Raw genomic sequence first — 18,026 nt, forward strand, 5'->3', positions numbered from 1 at the left:
TTTTCATTCTGTTTTTGATTAATAAGTGGCGTAAGTAATATAGCATTTTTCCACAAAAGGAATTGTCTCTGGTTATTGGAGGGGAGGGGGGCAAGTTTGCTCCATATGTAGTGATGTTGCTTGCATAGATATGTCTTTACATGATGGTATTGTGTATGGGGGGGGGGGGGGGACAAGGCATATAAAACAGTGCCCCATGGCGACTTCATGGTTAAGAGGTCATGAAGTCTTGGTGCTCCACTGTGGGGGGGGGGGGTTATTGTTAGTTTACATACGTCTTGAAAGTTGTTTTCTTGTGATTTGGATAAGAACATAGATCTCTATGGACACGTCCTACGTATGGAACAACCTTATGGTTGTACAGAATATTTTGGTCTCTAAGTTCAGTGCCAGGGAATGATTCTATTTTGTGAAGTTAGGGCTCAGACTTGCTGATATTTTGACCTTATTCTACAAATTCTACAGCCCCTTCTGTTAATCTTTTGTTTGTTGTGTTTTGAGTGAAATTGATGGAAGGAGCAATATGTGAATCATTACACCATCTTACAGCGGCCACACACACTCTTAGCACGGGTAAAATGTTTACAATGTTAATTTATAGCTTTCACCAGATGATTTTTGTAACCACAAAGGCCACTTAAACTGTAAAAATAACAGGAAACACAAACTGTCTGGCATGCAAAACAGGCCATAATGTGATTATTAGATGCAGGTTTTTTAAATTAAAGGCCACAAATTCTCGGGTTTCATACTTGTGAAGTAGTACGCCTCCCGAGCCCGAGAGGATGTAAACCAATTCTGCTTCTCTCTGTGGTTACTAATCTCCTGCATTCAGGTTGCGATAGCAGACTGATAGGGGATTTGCCTGCTGCCTGGAAAAGGGCTCAGGTAGGCAAGAAAACAACAGACAGGTGGATAGATTTAAGACGACTTTCTTAATTACCGGCCAGCCTTGCCATGTGAGCAGAAGTGCTCAGCTAGATAAATTGTCCCTCTTGTCTCCAAAGAGAAATAGTAGAAGTTAATTTAAGAAACACTAAACCCGGCAACTGCTGAACCATTTACGTTATACCGAAATGTGACATTTGCATCAGGTTTCTCCTCGGAGAGTTTTTCTACAGCAGTTGTATACAGTTGTATTTCTCGCTTTCTTTACAGCTGTTCTAGACAATGGCTGCATCTTGTATTACGATAAAGAATAATAAGGTTTTACCGCTCGGGAGCAAACGTCTTTCTGGATGACTTGCATGAAAATCCAACAATCCCGTCCTAGTTGGCATCTCAACGATTAGTGTTGGCAGGAACCATGTTGGAGGTGTTGCGATGTGATTTACGGGTCTAGGCCGTGCTTCCATCAGTCTTTGTCATACCACAGATTCTCGGTTAGATTGAGGTCTGGACTTTGACTCGGCCATTCCAAGACATATAAATGTTCCCCCTTTATTCCCTCCAGAGCAGCTGTAGCAGTATGTTTGGGGTCATTGTCCTGCTAGAAGGTGAACCTCCACCCCAGTCTCAAATCTCTGGAAGACTCAAAGAGGTTTTCCTCCAGAATTGCATTGTATATACTGCCAGCCATCTTTTCTTCAATCCTGACCAGTTTTCCAATCCCTGCCCCCACAGCATGATGCTGCCACCGCAATGCTTCACTGTGGGAATAGTGTTTGTGGGGTGATGGGTTATTGGGTTTGCATCACACATAGTGTTTCCCATGATGGACAAAAAGTTTTATTTCTTTTTTTCTCATCTGACCAGAGAACCTTCTTTCATGTGTTTGCGGAGTGTGCCACATGCTATTTAGCCAACTCAAATGTGTTTTCTTATGTTTTTCTTTAAGCAATGGCCCTTTTTCTGGCGCCTCCTTGTAAAACCCCATTCTGTGGAGTGTACAACTTATAGTGGTCCTATGGACAGATTCTTCCATCTCCGCTGCGGATCTTTGGAGCTCCTTCAGTGTTCTCGTTGGTGTATTTGTTGTATCTCTGATTAATGTCCTCGCCCAGTCCGTGAGCTTTGGTGCGCGGCTTTATCTTGTCAGGTTTATAGTTGTGCCAAATTCCTTCCATTTTGTTATAATGGATTGAACGGTGCTCCGTAGGATGGTCAAAGTTTGATGTTTTTTTTTTTTTAAAACCAAACTCTGATCTATATTTCTCCAACTTTGTCTCTGACCTGTTTGGAGAGCACCTTGGGCCTCATGTTGCTTAGTGGTGGTGTAGACCCTGGGGCCTTTCAGAACAGGTGTATTTATACTGACGACATGTGACAGATCATGTGACACTTTGATTGCACCGGGGACATTACTCCACTAATTATGTGGCTTCTGAAGTTAATTGTTTTGACCAGACATAGGTTTCATAGAAAAGGGGGTGAATACAGATACACTCACAGCTTACCAGTTCTAATACCTGGTTTAAAAATAAAAAAATAGAGATCGGGAGATTAGATAGATATGAGATAGATACAGTGAAGGAAATAAGTATTTGATCCCTTGCTGATTTTGTAAGTTTGCCCACTATCAAAGACATGAACAGTCTAGAATTTTTAGGCTAGGTTAATTTTACCAGTGAGAGATAGATTATATAAAAAAAAAAAAAAGAAAATCACATTGTCAAAATTATATATATTTATTTGCATTGTGCACAGAGAAATAAGTATTTGATCCCTTTGGCAACCAAGACTTAATACTTGGTGGCAAAACCCTTGTTGGCAAGCACAGCAGTCAGACGTATTTTGTAGTTGATGGTGAGGTTTGCACACATGTTAGATGGAATTTTGGCCCACTCCTCTTTGCAGATCATCTGTAACTCGGATCTTCAGCTCCCTCCATAAGTTTTCGATGGGATTAAGGTCTGGAGACTGGCTAGGCCACTCCATGACCTTAATGTGCTTCTTTTTGAGCCACTCCTTTGTTGCCTTGGCTGTATGTTTCGGGTCATTGTCGTGCTGGAAGACCCAGCCACGAGCCATTTTTAATGTCCTGGTGGAGGGAAGGAGGTTGTCACTCAGGATTTGACGGTACATGGCTCCATCCATTCTCCCATTGATGCGGTGAAGTAGTCCTGTGCCCTTAGCAGAGAAACACCCCCAAAACATAATGTTTCCACCTCCATGCTTGACAGTGGGGACGGTGTTCTTTGGGTCATAGGCAGCATTTCTCTTCCTCCAAACACGGCGAGTTGAGTTAATGCCAAAGAGCTCAATTTTAGTCTCATCTGACCACAGCACCTTCTCCCAATCACTCTCAGAATCATCCAGAAGTTCATTTGCAAACTTCAGACGGGCCTATACATGTGCCTTCTTGAGCAGGGGGACCTTGCGGGCACTGCAGGATTTTAATCCATTACGGCGTAATGTGTTACCAATGGTTTTCTTGGTGACTGTGGTCCCAGCTGCTTTGAGATCATTAACAAGTTCCCCCCGTGTAGTTTTCGGCTGAGCTCTCACCTTCCTCAGGATCAAGGATACCCCACGAGGTGAGATTTTGCATGGAGCCCCAGATCGATGTCGATTGACAGTCATTTTGTATGTCTTCCATTTTCTTACTATTGCACCAACAGTTGTCTCCTTCTCACCCAGCGTCTTATGGTTTTGTAGCCCATTCCAGCCTTGTGCAGGTCTATGATCTTGTCCCTGACATCCTTAGAAAGCTCTTTGGTCTTGCCCATGTTGTAGAGGTTAGAGTCAGACTGATTCATTGAGTCTGTGGACAGGAGTCTTTTATACAGGTGACCATGTAAGACAGCTGTCTTTAATGCAGGCACCAAGTTGATTTGGAGCGTGTAACTGGTCTGGAGGAGGCTGAACTCTTAATGCTTGGTAGGGGATCAAATACTTATTTCTCTGTGCACAATGCAAATAAATATATATAATTTTGACAATGTGATTTACTTTTTTTTAAAATATATAATCTATCTCTCACTGGTAAAATTAACCTAGCCTAAATATTCTAGACTGTTCATGTCTTTGACAGTGGGCAAACTTACAAAATCAGCAAGGGATCAAATACTTATTTCCTTCACTGTATATACTAGTCCTTCTCAATGAATTAGAATATCATCAAAAAGTTAATTTATTTCAGTAATTGAATTAAAAATGTGAAACTCATATTATATAGATTCATTACACACAGAGTGATCGATTTCCAGCATTTTTTCTTTTAATGTTGATGATTTTGGTAACCGTTAATGAAAACCCAAAATTTAGTCTCTCAGAAAATTAGAATATTATATAAGCCCAATATCAATGATTTTTAATACCGAAATGTTGGCCTACTGAAAAGTCTGTCCAGTATCTGCCCTCAATACTTGGTCGGAGCTCCGACTTTGCATGAATTACTGCATCAATGCGGCGTGGCATGGAGGCGATCAGCCTGGGGCACTGCTGAGGTGTTATGGAAGCCCAGGTTGCTTTGATAGTGGCCTTCAGCTCGTCTGCATTGTAGGGTCTGGGGTCTCCTCTTCCGCTTGACAATACCCCATAGATTCTCTATGGGGTTTAGGTCAGGTGAGTTTGCTGGCCAATCAAGCGCAGTGACACTGTGGTTATTACACCAGGTATTGGTACTTTTGGCAGTGTGGGCAGGTGCCAAGTCCTGCTGGAAAATGAAATCAGCATCTCCATAAAGCTTGTCAGCAGAGGGAAGCATGAAGTGCTGGGAAATGTCCTGCTAGACGCTGCGCTGACTCTGGACTTGATACAACACAGTGGACCAACACCAGCAGAATGACACGGCCCCCAAACCATCACTGACTGTGGAAACTTCACACTGGACCACAAGACACTTGGGTTGATGCCTCTCCACTCTTCCTCCAGACTCCGGGACAGAGATTTCCAAATGAAATGCAAAATTTACTAAAATCTGAAAACAGGACTTTGGACCACTGAGCAACAGTGTTGGTCCACTGTGTTATATCAAGTCCAGAGTCAGCGCAGCGTCTAGCAGGAAATTTTTGCGTTTCACTTTTTTAATTGAATTACTGAAATAAATTAACTTTTTGATGATATTCTAATTCATTGAGAACGACGTGTGTGTGTGTGTGTGTAATTTCTTTTTCTTCTATAAAAACTGAGGGGATGACTGCTTTTGCGAGGAGCAGTAAATGTGGATTTATAACAATGACATTAGTTAGACCTCTCTCTATAAAAGAATAAAATAAAAAAGTAATCTAATACAATACTGTAGATCATAAGGCCGGGGCTACACCCAGACTTTTTGTAGCGCTACTGATTTGATTTTAACTATTGAGCTACAGCTGCAGTCCAAATGAATACATTGAGTTGCACGGAATCTTGTGGACTGCAGCTGTCACTCAACAGCTAAAATCAATCAGCATTTAACACCTTTCTGCTGAGGGGTGTAATGTTTGTCCATGACTGCCTAAAATGCTCCTTCCTATATGCAGAAGGACCGAGACATGCATACACTTCTGGTAATTGGGGTGTTACAAGGTCAAACCCTTCCCCCTTGGCTTGTACCCTGAATTCCAGGCTGCATACCCAAACATTTACCACAATACTTATATGCACCCAAAATCTGTCAGAATGCCTTGCCCTGCTACCTTCACATGTGCAGAATGATTGGCAGAAGGGTTGTCCGGTTGTCAGCTCGGCCCAACTATGTTCCACTAAAGGTCAATGTGTGTGTTAATCCTCCCCTTGTTAGATTCTGGCCTACAGTTGTAATTTCCAAATATTTTAGGGTTGGAGGATTTTCATTATGCAAAGCACCTATCTTTTTGCATGTTTATAGGAGACCATACTAATTGACCATAAACTACAATGGGACAGAAGGTCCTGCTGCTTATTCCCCCCCCCCCCCCCTGTCGTCCTATTCCTTGCAGGGTGACCCCCAGGCGGTTTCCATGGTCCCTAACGTTGTAGTGTAGGAGGCTGGGGTCATCTTCTCCCCTGGCCTCATCAAAGTCCTGTACTTGCCCACAATATATTTTTGGGTTCACTTTCCTCTGTCTTATCTGATTCCAACAAACTGAATGAGAAAAGAGAAGCATCAGCAAGTGACCTGTCCCCTCATCAAGGACCTTGCAGCAGATGTAGGTAAACTCTTGTTTTAGGTTTGACCACCCGGTGCTTAATATTGTGAGGTTCTCCATCAAGAAGGAGGATTTCACTCTTATCCCCCAATTAATATTATGATTTGCTGTTGACATGCATTATTACTTTCTCCTGCCTGCTGGTGGAAACAAGGCATGAGCTGGTTTAACACCGTTATTTGTCTTCACAAGAATCCGCTGACCCTTGGGTTTTCACATCTGCCCGCCCGCCCGCCCTTTACTACAATAGACTCGGCAGACAGCCAGCGCTAATGTGACTAATGAAACAAAGTTAACCCCCAACACTACTCCACATAATTGCCCAATTCTAGCAAATAACAAGGAATCCATCTGATAGGAAACTCTGTGCCCTATAACGTCCTGTTGTGCACTCCGATGTTACCACAGTAGAGGGGGACACCGGCAGGTCCTCACATGTTACCAGCACTTCTATTCCTTGTGAGTGAAAATGCAGTCTCGCCATGACCAAGGAGACCCAATGTTGTCGCCTTTGGGGCGCTTTCTTTACTGTTCAACATCACTGAAAACCTATTTAGGCGCTGGTTAGTAAATAGCATGGCTGAAAAATTATTAGCGAGTCTGAATGGTAAGTTGTGTATTTTCCCTGCAGATTCTCCGCATGCATTGAAGCTTCGTTTGATTCAAGATAAATTTTATTTAAAATTGCAAAACTTGTTTCATATCTAGACTGTAGTGAAGCAAAGCACAGAATCTGGTATTACTGTTATGTAATCAACCTATTTTCTTATGTTTTGTAGGTAACAACAAAGGCAAAACAGGCAAAGGAGTTTGTGTCCCATGCTCCAGGTGCGTATAAGGTTTAGGAATAGTAGTTTAATAATAAAAACTGAATCAAGGTTGTATAGAATTTTTTATTTAAATACGCACGTGTCAATAAACCTAAATGAATCTATATATATATATATATATATATGTGTATGAGTGTGTGTACAGTGTGTGTACAGTGTGTGTACAGTGTGTGTACAGTGTGTGTACAGTGTGTGTACAGTGTGTGTACAGTGTGTACAGTGTGTGTACAGTGTGTGTACAGTGTGTGTACAGTGTGTGTGTGTGTGTACAGTGTGTACTGTGAGTGTGTACAGTGTGTGTGTGTATGTGTGTGTACAGTATGTGTGTGTACAGTATGTGTGTGTGTGTGTGTGTGTGTGTACAGTATGTGTGTGTGTACAGTATGTGTGTGTGTGTGTGTACACGGTGTGTGTGTACACGGTGTGTGTGTACACGGTGTGTGTGTACAGGGTGTGTGTACAGGGTGTGTGTACAGTGTGTGTGTACACGGTGTGTGTGTACACGGTGTGTGTGTACACGGTGTGTGTGTACACGGTGTGTGTGTACTGTGTGTGTGTACAGTGTGTGTGTGTGTGTGTACAGTGTGTGTGTGTGTGTACGTGTGTGTGTGTGTGTGTACAGTGTGTGTGTGTGTACAGTGTGTGTGTGTGTGTGTGTGTGTACAGTGTGTGTGTACAGTGTGTGTGTAGATGGGTGTATGGGTATATATGTGTGTATGTATGTGTGTGTATATATATATATATATATATATATATATATATATATATATATATACATACACCCATCTTCCATGTGTCATTTCTGTACTTTTCTCTCTTTTTAGCTAGAAAGTTGACTATCCAGTCGTAAATTGGTAAAAAAATAAATAAATTTTTACTGTAATGATCTAAAAGGTAAATTGTGATTATTGGAAAAATAAGGGCAATGTGTTAAAGTTGCATCATGGGTCATTACAGTAACATAATGGCTTGCGTTTTTTATTTATTGGGAGTCTTTTATTTTTATTTTTTGGTCCGTAGGGTTTTATAATCGAATGCCTTTAATCTGGCATTGACAGGTGTCCGATTACCAAATATTCTGGATTATCAAATGATTGTAGGAATGTAGAAGCAAAATCTCATATCAAAACATTCGCAAGCTTCCAAGAAGGCAGAGCAAAATAAAATGCCAACATAAAATATTCTTCTGTCCCTTATACCTGCTTATTCGTGCAGGATCATCTTCTTACGACTTTGAGAGATTCCATAGTATTTAGCAGTTCTGTCCTAGAAACAAGAGCGAGACCATCTAAATTTCTAGACCATTGGATGGCAGATTAAAGAAATTTCACTGGACTTTAAGCCACAATCTGAATTATTTGCTTAATAATCGTATAGCTATAAATACTGATGGTGTCATTTACTTTATGGCATCCTAGGACTATATTTACACGACAGGGAAAAATGGCCGTGTGATGGCCGTTTTTTAACGTCCATTACACTGCCCTTTTCAGAACAATGTAGCTGTAGTCACACGGTTGGTTTCTTCTTTTTTAATGGCCCGTGAATACTGGCCATAAAAAAAAAAGATAAAAGATTTTTCACGGCCAGACGGCCCCCATAGAACTCAATGGATCAGTTTTTAACAGTCGAATTTCCGGAATTCATCCTTGTGACCGCCGTTAAAAACTGGTCCTGGCTCTCACAAGAGGATTTCCCGGGCACAGCGCTACTTTATACGCTGAGCCCGGGAAAGTCCTTGACATCACTGTCCATATATGGACAGTGATGTCAGGGGCTTTGAGATGTCCGAATCCCCGGCCAGAGTTTCTTCAATTCCCTGGCCAGGGATTCCGCACCTGTAAGAGCCCCTGGCATCACTATCCATATATGGACAGTGAAGTCAGGTTCTCCTCCTGAAGCGAAATCCCCACCCAGAGCGTCGTCAACGCTCTGGCTGGGGATTCCACTCCTAAAGGGACCCACAATGGCGCTATATGCTGGGGAGGGGGGAAAGTGTGGCGCGATCTACAGGGGCACTGTTGCACTATATGGGCATTATCTGGAGGGAACACTGTAGTGCTATCTACATGGGCACTGTGTGTGGCACTATAAGGGCAGTGGAACATTATATGTGGGCACTACGGCACTATATATGTGGGCACTGTGGCACGTTCTACAGTCTGTACTTTGGCACTGTGTACAGGGGCATTGCGGCACTATCTACATGGGCACTGTCATGTTTTCAGGGGGTTTGTAAAAAAAACACCCCACACAAATTAAATCCATCATTCCACAATTTTTAACGCCCATTAAAAACGGAAGGACAGACTGGAAATGGATGAAAATTTGAATGCAAAATGTCCATGAAAAACTGACAGTTGATCAGTTTTCAATGGCTATTTTTTTCACTGTCCTGTGAGTGTAGCCGAGGAATTCACTATAATTGTTCTAACAGCAGAAACATTGTGATTTGTAATGTAATAAAACCTTTCCGGTCCTTTGGTGACCATTAAAGATTTTTCGGTTCTTTTTTTTAGGCACTATTAGATTATCAGATTTGAAATGCACAGGAAAGACGAGTGTGGCTTTACCTGATAGCCTAATGACTCAGCGGGAGGAAGATGAACCTGATTATGAGGAACGGGACATCTCTGCTTGTCAGGGTGAGGCCTCAATGACCGCAGCACGAGCCCGCAAAAGAAAGAGTACGAAAACAATAGACCCAGTCCTCTCAGCCAAAGAAGAGGCAGAGGAAAAGATCAGAGGCAGGCGGCAAAGAGACTTTGATACAGAGCAGGAAGTCGAAATACCGGGGGACAGCGATGATGAGAGCAGAAAGAAGGAGCGAAGTCGAGTATTAGAAGAGATATGGACTCAGGGCCAACAGAAGCTCCTAGAACTGGCACTGCAGCAGTATCCAAAGGGGACAGCAGAACGATGGGATAAAATAGCCAAATGTGTCCCTGGAAAATCGAAGGTAATGATAACTATTGCTGATGACTATTTTTCAATGCCACTTCATGATTGGGTGAAAAGTTTTTATGCAGAGTGGAGAAAAAATGGGAAATACTAAATAAAAAATAAATCAAAATGAGTGTGGGATAAAAACCTCTAATGGGTTGCCTCGCAATGTTTCACCCCTGTCCATTTGGAGATCATAGTCGGTGTTCCTTCACTTGGGGCCGCTATAAATCTATATATACAGAGAACTGCTCTTACGTGGCAACTCCTGAGGTGGTGGAGCCAGGACGTTTATGCGCTACATGGTCAGCCATTCATTTGAGATGAGGCTTGCTGGTTAGAGAGGTTAAGGTTCTACTTCCCTTCATGAGACTACTCCTTAAAAAAAATATGACCTCATATGGCTTCATGACCTTTTTTTTTTTTTATAATCAATGAGAGGTAAAACAAAATTAACAAATTAGTGGAGTCAAAATTTGCCTCAAAGACTGTTTCTATACATCTGGAAAACGTTAAAGCATTATTCCTATCAAAAACATACGGATATGCAATAAGTGTCTGAGTGATGTGGATCTCCACTCTTGGACCTGCACCTATGTTAAGAACAAGGGTTCCCTGATGGATCCGGCTTCTCATTCAGGCGAAGAATGAATGGAGAGGTGGCCACGTATGTGTTACACAAGAATCTGAGCAGGCAATGGATATTTCATAAATGGCTTATCTCCCATGCACACGACCGTAAAATCGCCCGTAATTACGGACTGCAATGACAGTCCATAATTACGGGCCCATTCAGTTCTATTGGCCGCGGACACCTTTCCGTATCGCTACGGATAGGCGTCTGTGCCGTAGAACTGTGCTGGGAATTATGGAGCACGTCAGTTTTTTTGTGTTTTCGGGCCGTGCGCCCCTACTTTGTATGGGAGCATGGCCCGAAAATGCGTGCGACCGTCAACAGCCGACTGCCCGCAATCGCGGGCCGTGATTACGGGCACAGCCGAGTGCACGGGGCCTTAGATGGGATTAACCCTTTAACCATTATAACTAATGAGCAGGAATTATGTGGACTGGTACTCTTAAATCACCTCAACTGGTGAGAATTTTTTTTGTCTTTTTGTATTATAACTATTGGCTACAGAGGTATCGTAGTCAAAGAGGGGAATTTATTAACCCTTCCTACGGCAGTTTTCTGGCTTCGAAAAGTTGCAAATGTATCAAAAGTCGGAATTTGTGGGAAAAAATTACAACTTTTTGTGCATTTACGCCACCTGCTACAGTTTGCAGAGCAGGCAGGGCTTAATGGAAGGATCGTGGTTGCCGAGGCCTGACAAATTTGCTATAATTCATAGTGGAAATCTACGCTTAGATCTCCGCTTCAGGTGCACAGCAGAAGATACGCCTAGTTTAGTAAGAGACGTGCTCATTAGTATTATGTGGCAAATGGAGAAGCGGACACCTGACCAGCTTATGTGTGCAGGTGACATTTAGTTCTTCAGAAAGCGATGGCTATAGAAGTGTCTGCCAGATTAAGATCTAACAATGTCACATTCCTTCTGAAGGAACGGTCTACGGCTGATATTACTCGTGGGCCTTATTCAATATAAAAAAAACAAACAAAGGTTTCGGGGACCAACAAGAAGCCACCATGAAAGCCATTAGTGCACAAGGCGGACGCTTTGATCTCAAGTACAGTTGAGTGTATACTGTGGTTCCTTTCTATGCCTTTGATTCAGGCTTATAGAGGCCACTCCACAAGTGGTTGGCCTTATTTGACAGACGTCCATATTTGCTCTTCGTAAGCAATTTTGAGAAATTCTCATTTCTCTTCCTGCCCTGTCCTCCTTTTTCTGTTCACTATAATCACTGTGGCCATGGTTACCAGCACAGACATCCTACCACAATGGCAGTCAGATGAGGTTATAGAGCGCACAACACAAGCTCCAACATCTGCCCGATTCTTAAGGACATAAGTATCCAAATTACAGACTTCGTTCGTGTTCATTCAGGGTTTTGATGAACTGGATGGATTTCCCATAACCATATTAACTTCATATTTTTTCCTAGAAAATATATTCACAGTATCTGTGCATTTACTAGAAAGCTGAAACCAGAATATAATCCTTTGATAACCAAAATCTTCCTTTCCAGCACACACCATGTCCTTGATGAATGCTTGAATGAATTCTTACGTGAGCTATTCTTTTCATTCCTGCTATTATATCTCCTTTATATCTGGGCCTCACTATTGTTAAAAAAACGGTTTTTGTATTAATTAAATGATTATTCCAATCATTGACATTTATGGCGTATCTGTATCTCCCACTTATTGGGAGTAAGAGTGTCCCATAACGCCCGTTGTGTCAAGATGAAGAGAGGGGGTCAAGCATGCAAGCTGCTTTCTCCATTAAAGGGATTGTCATCAGGACAACCCCTGTCTATATACTCTATTAGGGTATTTGGACATCATATTAGGGGTTCTCTTGGGACCAAATCTCCCTCTTGCATTTTAATGGCCACATGTAATGCTACATTTCCAGTTGTGGCTGCTGCATGGTCTTCGGAGATGGACCCACAGCTCTCTGATTGGAGGGGTTATCTGTAATGAGACGACCTCTTTTAGGTCAGTGGGGAATACAGAAACAGCCGTGCTAGTGTGCGGGATCAGACATTTATGACTTATCCTAGGGATACACCTTTAAGATGTCCAAAATACGTAATTCCACATATTTTAGTCCAGAATTTCTACACTGGAGACTGAACTCTAGACTACAGGTAGTTATAACGTTGTGTCTAAGCAGCGCCTCATTGAAATACACCCATGAAGAATGGAACAATTTCCGTAGAAGCAGTATATTCTGGAACTGTTAGAGATGAGGTTTCCCAATATATGTGGCTCCATAATCGAAGCGTCACATTAACAACACAATCTGGAGATGTTGGTCATATTGCACAGACCAAGTGGACTTCAAATGCCTGAGAGTGGTCTCCAGCTGTTCATAAACCCTCAGCATACTGGCCGTTGAAGTTTCAAGACCACTAGAGTCACTGCTATATATGATCCTACTGGCTTTTTCTAAACTATCTATGGGAGAATGGTTTGATGGGATCTCCTTGTTTTTAGCGAGAAATATATAGAGGCAATGAAAATCTTACCATGTGACCTCACTCTTTATATATGATTTAATCCACCTACTTTAGGTACCTTTCAGATGGCTGTAATGGTGCCGTACATTAGCATCCTTATTATGGTTCCAAAACTTGGCCCTTCTGCGTTCCCAGTGAACCCAACTCCATATATCACCATAGGGTTGTGTTTGGTTCAGTAGAGCTGCAGAAGGTCTGGGTATTGTGACCATAATATAGACGCTAATATACGGTCATCTGAAACGGGCATTAGACATACTGTAGTGTCTTAGGTCTATTGCAGTAACACTGGTTGTTTTCTCCCTTTTCTGCACTTAGTTGGAGGTCAGATCACACGACAGTGGGTAAATGCCCTCCCTCTACTGACCCTTTTAGTGCAATCACACTTCTCGATAAGTCGTATCATTTTTCTGTATTCTTTCCCTTTGTTAGATGTAAAAAGAGTCTGGGTTACAGCGGCTTATCGAGACTTGCAGTAATAGGAGGCTTTATGGTGTAACCCTCCACTGCAGAAGAATGTGTTGTATCCAGATCTCCGTCATACAGTGTAACCCTAGATCTAGTGTCAGAAGGTCTGCAGATGCCACGTGTGATGGTGACGGCTCTATGGGTAGTAACAGATTTTTCTGTCTTCTTTCCCTGCAGGAGGACAGTATATGTAGGTATAAGATGCTGGTAGAACTGGTACAAAAGAAGAAACTGGCAAAAAGCTGAGTCTGGACGATGAAGATGGCATGGAGAAAATGGATGTACAAGCCGTTACTTGGACCTCAGTATTCTCTTTGACATTCATGTGCCTTAGAATTAAATATATGAATTTTAAAACAAATGCCATCTTTATGTGCGGAATAATAAAAAAACGAAAAACTATTTTTATATCATAAACTGTTTAGCGCTTTTTTTCCCTTTCATTCTTTTGCATATTGTACAAATATTAAAAGGGGTTGCTCACTTTTTGTTAGAAGGGTCCCCAAAAAATAAGCGGATAGCTGTGGGGGTCCTACTGTTGGCACCTTCATTGGTCAACTGTAATTGATGGGTGAACTTGGCAGTAAGTATCCAATTCCCCAGCAGCGCCACCACAGGAGAAATGAAACATTACACAATTTTTATTTATATCCATGGGCTGTTTAATGCATTGACATGTTGAGTCCTCCAAAGTGAGACGCTCTTTATACCTGCTCTGGATAATAGATGAGGATCCTGAATGGAGGGGCCTCTCTATTAAACCAGAATTGCATAATATTGTATTTGAAAATGGGTTTTCCAAACCTGATAAACCCTTTCATATACCTACATGCAAATGTATAATGTTGATCTGTTATGACGTGACTCCAGATAAGGTAAACTTTACAATTACACTAAACAACTGTTAGAAGTTCTCATGTACTAGCAGAAATGTGTCTAAGTGCTGTAAAAAAACAAAACAATTGGTCGATTTTAAGATGTACCGCACTGTTCTAGAACCGCTTCTATTGAACATCACAATGGTTTTTACATTTGGTTTTTCCTGCAGCGTTGGGTTCATGTGTTCATCATAGAGCGGGTTCCCCCTATACTACCCTGAGCGCAGAGCCCCTGCAAAGGACAAGTGGATGTTATCAGCTTATTGCCAGAGGTTCACGTGGGGATTGTTCTACTGCAACAACCCTTTTTGCACTTCCCGGTGCTTGTGCAGAACATGCTAATAAGACCCCTATTGTGCTGCACCGCCACTGAATCTCTGAATATTTAAAGTCAAATCTATTGAGGGCCTAATATCCTATTGATGATGCCAGTGATGTTTGGATGTGCTGTGGGTTTCTGCTGCATGGTAACATCTGCCCACAGTGAGATCCATAAAAAAAAAAACATAAAATCCGGCACGTGTAAATGTGGCCTAAAAGAAACCTCTGTAAATTCTCACTCCGTAGATTTGATTGTTCTACAGCATCAAACATGCAAAGTTCTAGAATGATCAGGATGACTCCTAATAATCGAGGAGATGCAATGAGCAGTTTATATGGGAATGGTAAAAATCGGACCCGTTCTTCTAGCTATGAGGTTTGAGCAGAGACCTAATGTCATTCTGCTGGTGTCACTGTTGATGAACCTGTGCTAGAGAGCTGACGTTTATGCTCCAGCCATTTGTGTCTGTATATCCAATTTGCAGTTGCTTTTTCAGTAGGTTTGGACATGTAACCATCATTCCTGCCTACATATGTAACCATTATAGTCGATAGCTTCCAGGCAAACTGAGAAACCAGAGACGCTGCAGGCTACGAGTGCAGAGATGTCTCCAAGATGTAGTCGGGTGATGTCAGCCGTCAAGAAGAATAGCACCAGGTCAATTTTTGAATTAATTAGTAATGCCTATTTTAAATCAATGGTTCACTGGCAATCAAATGGTTAACACGACCATAATCAACATGATTTTCCCTTCCTGGCACAAGCTTGTTATATCTATGATGGAAAGAAGCTCAAGGCTCCGGCTGCAGGAAGTCTTCTGTGTTGTACTGAGGATCTGGAAGGTTTAGACGTTGTGGGACAGTTTGTTGCATTATCCCCAATTTGTCAAATAAAACACCACGTGGAGGGGGCACGTGTGTGTGTGTGTGTGTGTGTGTGTGTATATATATATATAACGTGTCATTGTGCTGATGGTCGACAGAAATGGTGCAATTATTGACAGACTTGTGCCTTATTAGTGAAAAATGGAAAACTGTATACGAACGTGGCTCTGTACTATATATTGGTGTACATCCACCAACATTTCATGGAGACAACCTATTAGCGCAATTCTAAAGAGCCCCGTCATTCATTCAATGTGTGGGGGACCCAGCTCAAGGATTCCCACCACCACCATTTACATATCCTTAAGATATGTCAGAAGGTTTCTACGAAGAAAAAAAAAATATCTCTAACCTTTTCTGGAGCAAGGCAATCCATGCTAAATGGCTCCTTTTGTAATGACTCTTTCTTAGGGTGTTTTTTTGTTTGTTTTTTTTATATTAGTCAAATTATATATATATAAAAAATTTGTGTGGCACATATGGGACTTTAATATGGCACCAAAACACAAGCAGAATCTTTTTAATTATTAACATTTTATATAGGGGGAAATCAACCAAAAATAGGAAAGAAATTGTAATTTAGCTTTTTTTCCTCCCTTCCATTTGGTAGTTTAATATGGTTGGTGTAATAAAAATGAACCAATTTATGCCACAAAATAATCCAGAATATGACACCGCGAATCCATAGCATAATTTATGTTTCACATGCAGGTTTGCCATGGGTTTATGTGGGGGAAAAAAATGCATGGTCCATTACATTACCATTTCCATGGTATTATTCCCTTCTTTGTACATTGTAAGGGCAATGGGGCAAATTTACTCTGTCCGCCTCTACAAAGTGTTAGTCAGTGTAAACTTAGGCCAGACAGTCAGAAGATGCACCAATTGTATCAGTTGTGCGCGCTGTATGACCAGTTTGGTGCACCTATCTTGACTTTGGTACTTTTTAGGCCCGCCCTTTCATGTGTCTCTGGAGGGGTGCAGACGTCTGTTCTAAAGTGAAATGCTCTATATTTCGGCACATTTTTCAGCAAATTTTAGGCGCAGACAGTAATAAAGCCGCCCTTTTTTTTTGGGAGACAAAAAAAAATGTATTTGTTTGTGTCACTGTGGAGCAATTGATTGAAAGATTAAAAACGTATAGATCACTGAGCAGACGACTTTGGAGAGTTGTACGTGATGAAGAGGATGGAGTGGCTGCCGGTCGTGTTGCGGTTGCTAGGTTACAGTCTCTGAAGATCACTTTCATCATCACCTTTGTAAGGACTCTCACTTTTGATGAAAGACTTTGACAGGAGCTATTTGAAGATTCGATTCTGGTCGTGTTCACATATTGCATCCCAGGGGGACTTCCTGCGATTCCTGCAAATTGGAATCTGGGTTCCACTTTTAAGACTTCTAACTGCATAATCCTCCATCAACGTCCTTTTAATATTACCTTGGAATTGACCATGAGGATTCTTTTACACCTTCTCGGCATTTCACTATTGTGTCCCAGTCCATGTATCTGTAATATGGAAATCCTCTACACTCCGTGAATTTCAGGCCACGAATTCACGAACTACAAGACAAACTATGTGGCTGACGTTGTTACTATTACGCCAGAATATGCAGTGCAAGAGATTATTCCACGTCTGTCATGTTTTATTGTCTTCACGTTAAATACTCTAGAACCTGAAATTGAAAGCAAAATCTTTACGGTGGCAAAAAATTACTATATTGGTGGTATCGGGATTAGAAAAACATGGCTGCTTTTTTCCCCCCAGAAACCGAGGCACATTGAAATGAATGGGGCTGAGCTGCTATACCACATACAACCAGTGGATTGGTGTGGCACTATTTCTAGGAGAAAGCAGCCAAGTTTTTCTAATCCTGCAAAACGCCTTAAATTGTGTATTTTAGCGAGGTTGGCGCACCGTTGCTGCAATGGTGATTGTTCCACCAAGTCATAAGTTTATGCAAAGGATTTCAACAGACCCAATGCTTCTTTCTCCCAGGGTCTGCCCAAAGGGTTCGATCAGGTTACTCCCATAGATGTCAGGTCGTTATGTGATCACACTAAATTGGCTGGTTCACCAGACTTCCGGGAGTTCAGTTTTTTTTTATGTGGAAACCGTGTCAAAATATGGCCGAAAATGCCTCCCATTGGGAGGCGGAAGCGTTGTTTTTCCCGTGAGCGTAACAATCCGTCTCGCAGGAAAAAGGAAGGGACATGCCCTATCTTCGGGTGTCTATGCCTCTAACCTCCCATTGACATCAATGGGAAGCAGAGAAAGCGTATTTCGTGTTTTTTTTTGCCTGCGGCGCTCAATCGGCGTGCAGGCAGAACAAAATCTGCCTCAAAATTCCAAACTGAATTTTGAGGCAGATTTTCCACCTGCAAAAAACTCTGTGAGAACCCGGCCTAATGTGTATGACCATCATTTGTGTGAGACGGACGAGTATCTGCCAAGAGTCTTAAACTTGAATGATGACCGATAAGGAAACGCTTACGATGTTTGGGG

General features: G+C 41.9%; 1 protein-coding gene across 1 annotated transcript in view; it reads left to right on the plus strand.

Annotated features, from left to right (window-relative positions):
* Positions 1 to 13,840, plus strand: part of DNAJC1 (DnaJ heat shock protein family (Hsp40) member C1) — a 109,529-nt gene extending 95,689 nt beyond the window's left edge. The window contains exons 10-12 of the mRNA XM_075828730.1: positions 6,833 to 6,881; positions 9,403 to 9,842; positions 13,616 to 13,840. Of these exons, the coding sequence (XP_075684845.1) occupies positions 6,833 to 6,881; positions 9,403 to 9,842; positions 13,616 to 13,684 (558 nt within the window). The 3' untranslated portion in view covers positions 13,685 to 13,840. The remainder of the gene's footprint in view (positions 1 to 6,832; positions 6,882 to 9,402; positions 9,843 to 13,615) is intronic.
* The last annotated feature ends 4,186 nt before the right edge of the window (positions 13,841 to 18,026 follow it).

Source organism: Rhinoderma darwinii, chromosome 5 (genome assembly GCF_050947455.1).
Source record: "Rhinoderma darwinii isolate aRhiDar2 chromosome 5, aRhiDar2.hap1, whole genome shotgun sequence".
Lineage (NCBI taxonomy): Eukaryota > Metazoa > Chordata > Amphibia > Anura > Rhinodermatidae > Rhinoderma > Rhinoderma darwinii.